This window comes from Citrus clementina, unplaced genomic scaffold (genome assembly GCF_000493195.1).
Source record: "Citrus clementina cultivar Clemenules unplaced genomic scaffold, Citrus_clementina_v1.0 scaffold_5, whole genome shotgun sequence".
Classification (NCBI taxonomy): Eukaryota; Viridiplantae; Streptophyta; class Magnoliopsida; order Sapindales; family Rutaceae; genus Citrus; species Citrus x clementina.
Genome location: NW_006262201.1, coordinates 21,641,871 through 21,643,924, shown reverse-complemented (window position 1 = coordinate 21,643,924; position 2,054 = coordinate 21,641,871). Strand labels below are relative to the sequence as shown.

At 34.7% G+C, this 2,054-nt stretch overlaps 1 protein-coding gene across 1 annotated transcript in view; it reads right to left on the bottom strand.

The window, feature by feature from the left end:
- Nucleotides 1-473: 473 nt before the first annotated feature.
- The window catches only part of LOC18042014 (phosphatidylinositol 4-phosphate 5-kinase 6), a 5,273-nt gene continuing 3,692 nt past the window's right edge, over nt 474-2,054 (bottom strand). The window contains exons 6-8 of the mRNA XM_006432381.2: nt 1,529-1,671; nt 1,367-1,448; nt 474-994 (exon numbers count right to left, since the gene is read on the bottom strand). Of these exons, the coding sequence (XP_006432444.2) occupies nt 706-994; nt 1,367-1,448; nt 1,529-1,671 (514 nt within the window). The 3' untranslated portion in view covers nt 474-705. The remainder of the gene's footprint in view (nt 995-1,366; nt 1,449-1,528; nt 1,672-2,054) is intronic.

Genomic DNA, 2,054 nt, shown 5'->3' with positions numbered 1-2,054 from the left:
ATATTAAGAAATACATAAATTTAAAAAAATTAAGAAATGGGCATCTTGTGGGGCACGGTCAACTATTTCGTTAACTCTCCAGTAGCGGACCATTCTTTGAGACGTTGAATAAACCGACTCAAAATTACAGATTTTAACGAAGCTTAGGCCTAATATTCAGCGTAACTATACGTAATTTTCCCTGTTCTATGCAAAAATATAATTATTCTTTTTTTAAAAAAATGATATTAAATTTGTTTGGGGTTGTATGAAACTGCATATAAAAAGCAAAAAACCGTAGATTGAAATTGAAAGACGTTTATACAGGAAAAATTATTGACATAAATAACTAATGGCTACTTACGTTATGACCTTCTGTACATAATAATTCGTGTCAAGCGCAGATTCACTTCACCTTCTGGGAAAGAATTTTAGGTACAAAAGGAATCGATGCTAGTAACACTTGGTTAATTCTTTTTTACAACAAACAGGCTTCAGTAACTCTAGTTATGACATAAATCTAATACTATACCTTGGATATGTAAGCTAATAGAGATGATCAAAAAGGGAAACTGCAGGAATTTTACGGAGCCTTGAATTATCCTCTGCCGCGATGTCGGCCAATACTTTAACCGGTAACTACTCTCATCTTTCTGTAGAAGGGTAAACTGACAACATGGATTGCCATGGAGTGCATGTTGAAGACTTTGGTCATGTCTATATCTTTCATGTGTCCTCTACAAAAGCTCTGTAAATGAAATCTCGAAAGCGTCTTGAGTATTGTCTTGGATCAACGGCCGAGATTGAAGTTGGATCGTACTGCATTGATTTGTATGCATGCTCAAGTTTCTTGCTAATATCATAGTCTTGTAGTATGTCTATTATACCAAAGTAGAGGATAACATCATATAATTCACCAGTTGGTTCTCCAATCAGTTGAGTTTCACAATCATTTCGTCTCACTGTCTGTTCAACTCGGGCTGGCATGTTCACACCTAACTTTATGGAAGCCCATCTGCTCCATGCAATCAGAAAGGAATGAGAGAGCAAAGACTTGTACTGGATGTCAATATATTACATCCTAGAATGGTGACAGATTTGGAATTCAAACTATTCATACTAGATTGTAAGTTTGTAACAACTGGTTGAAAGCAAAGTGATACAAAAGTCAATGTAGAGTAAAATAAATAGTTGATATTGGATTTGGGGAATACAGTTAATCATTTTTGAGTTCATTCATAACTAAAGAACAATTTCTAATGGTTTTATTTGGTACGAGAATACTGAAATATGCAATTGGTTACTAAAGTATAATTCAATGCGGTATAACTACAACTGTATCAAGAAAATCAGGAATTTAAGCTCAATGTTTATAAATTGGTATTACCGAGTTGGATCCAGAAGAAGCTGGTCCATGTCTACTCTAGATAGACGAGGCGCTGCTGGTTCATTATCAAGTTCTGCATTTCCTGTTAATCAAGTAAAAAATATAGTTTTATATTTCATGCTGTAGAAATAAATAGGAAATGCTGGATGTGACTAGAATAACCTCTAGGAGTGCGAGCTCCAGAAGTACGAGGAGGCGTGTGAGAATCTCTATATGAAACAGCTTCTCTAAAGTGAACACCAATCAGAAGACTGTAGTCCATTATTCTCTCTTGTTCAAGAAAGTCACAGTCTCTGTCCACTTGCCTGCAGAAATGAAGATCAGCTTACGAGTAAAACAAACCCCTCTGAAGGTCTTTTCCATATTTGAAGCTTTATACACACAAACACATCTAAATATAATAAAACAATGACATGATTTGCAGTTTTCTGATAAGTAACAGAACAATATATTAATGAATGAACAATAAGTATCAAGGTGGACCCTCTGAATAGTTTTGAGTTTGAAACTACTTTTTGGAGTAAGAGTCTTGTATATTTCCAGTTCGCGTTTACCAAATATAGATGTGTACACATCTTATTTCTGTCTACCAACTCGAAAAACAGAAATTTGTCTGTTTGAAATTAATACCACACACTCCTTTAACTTATGAATTTCAGTCGAGTTCATAGTTTCAACAATCTGCACT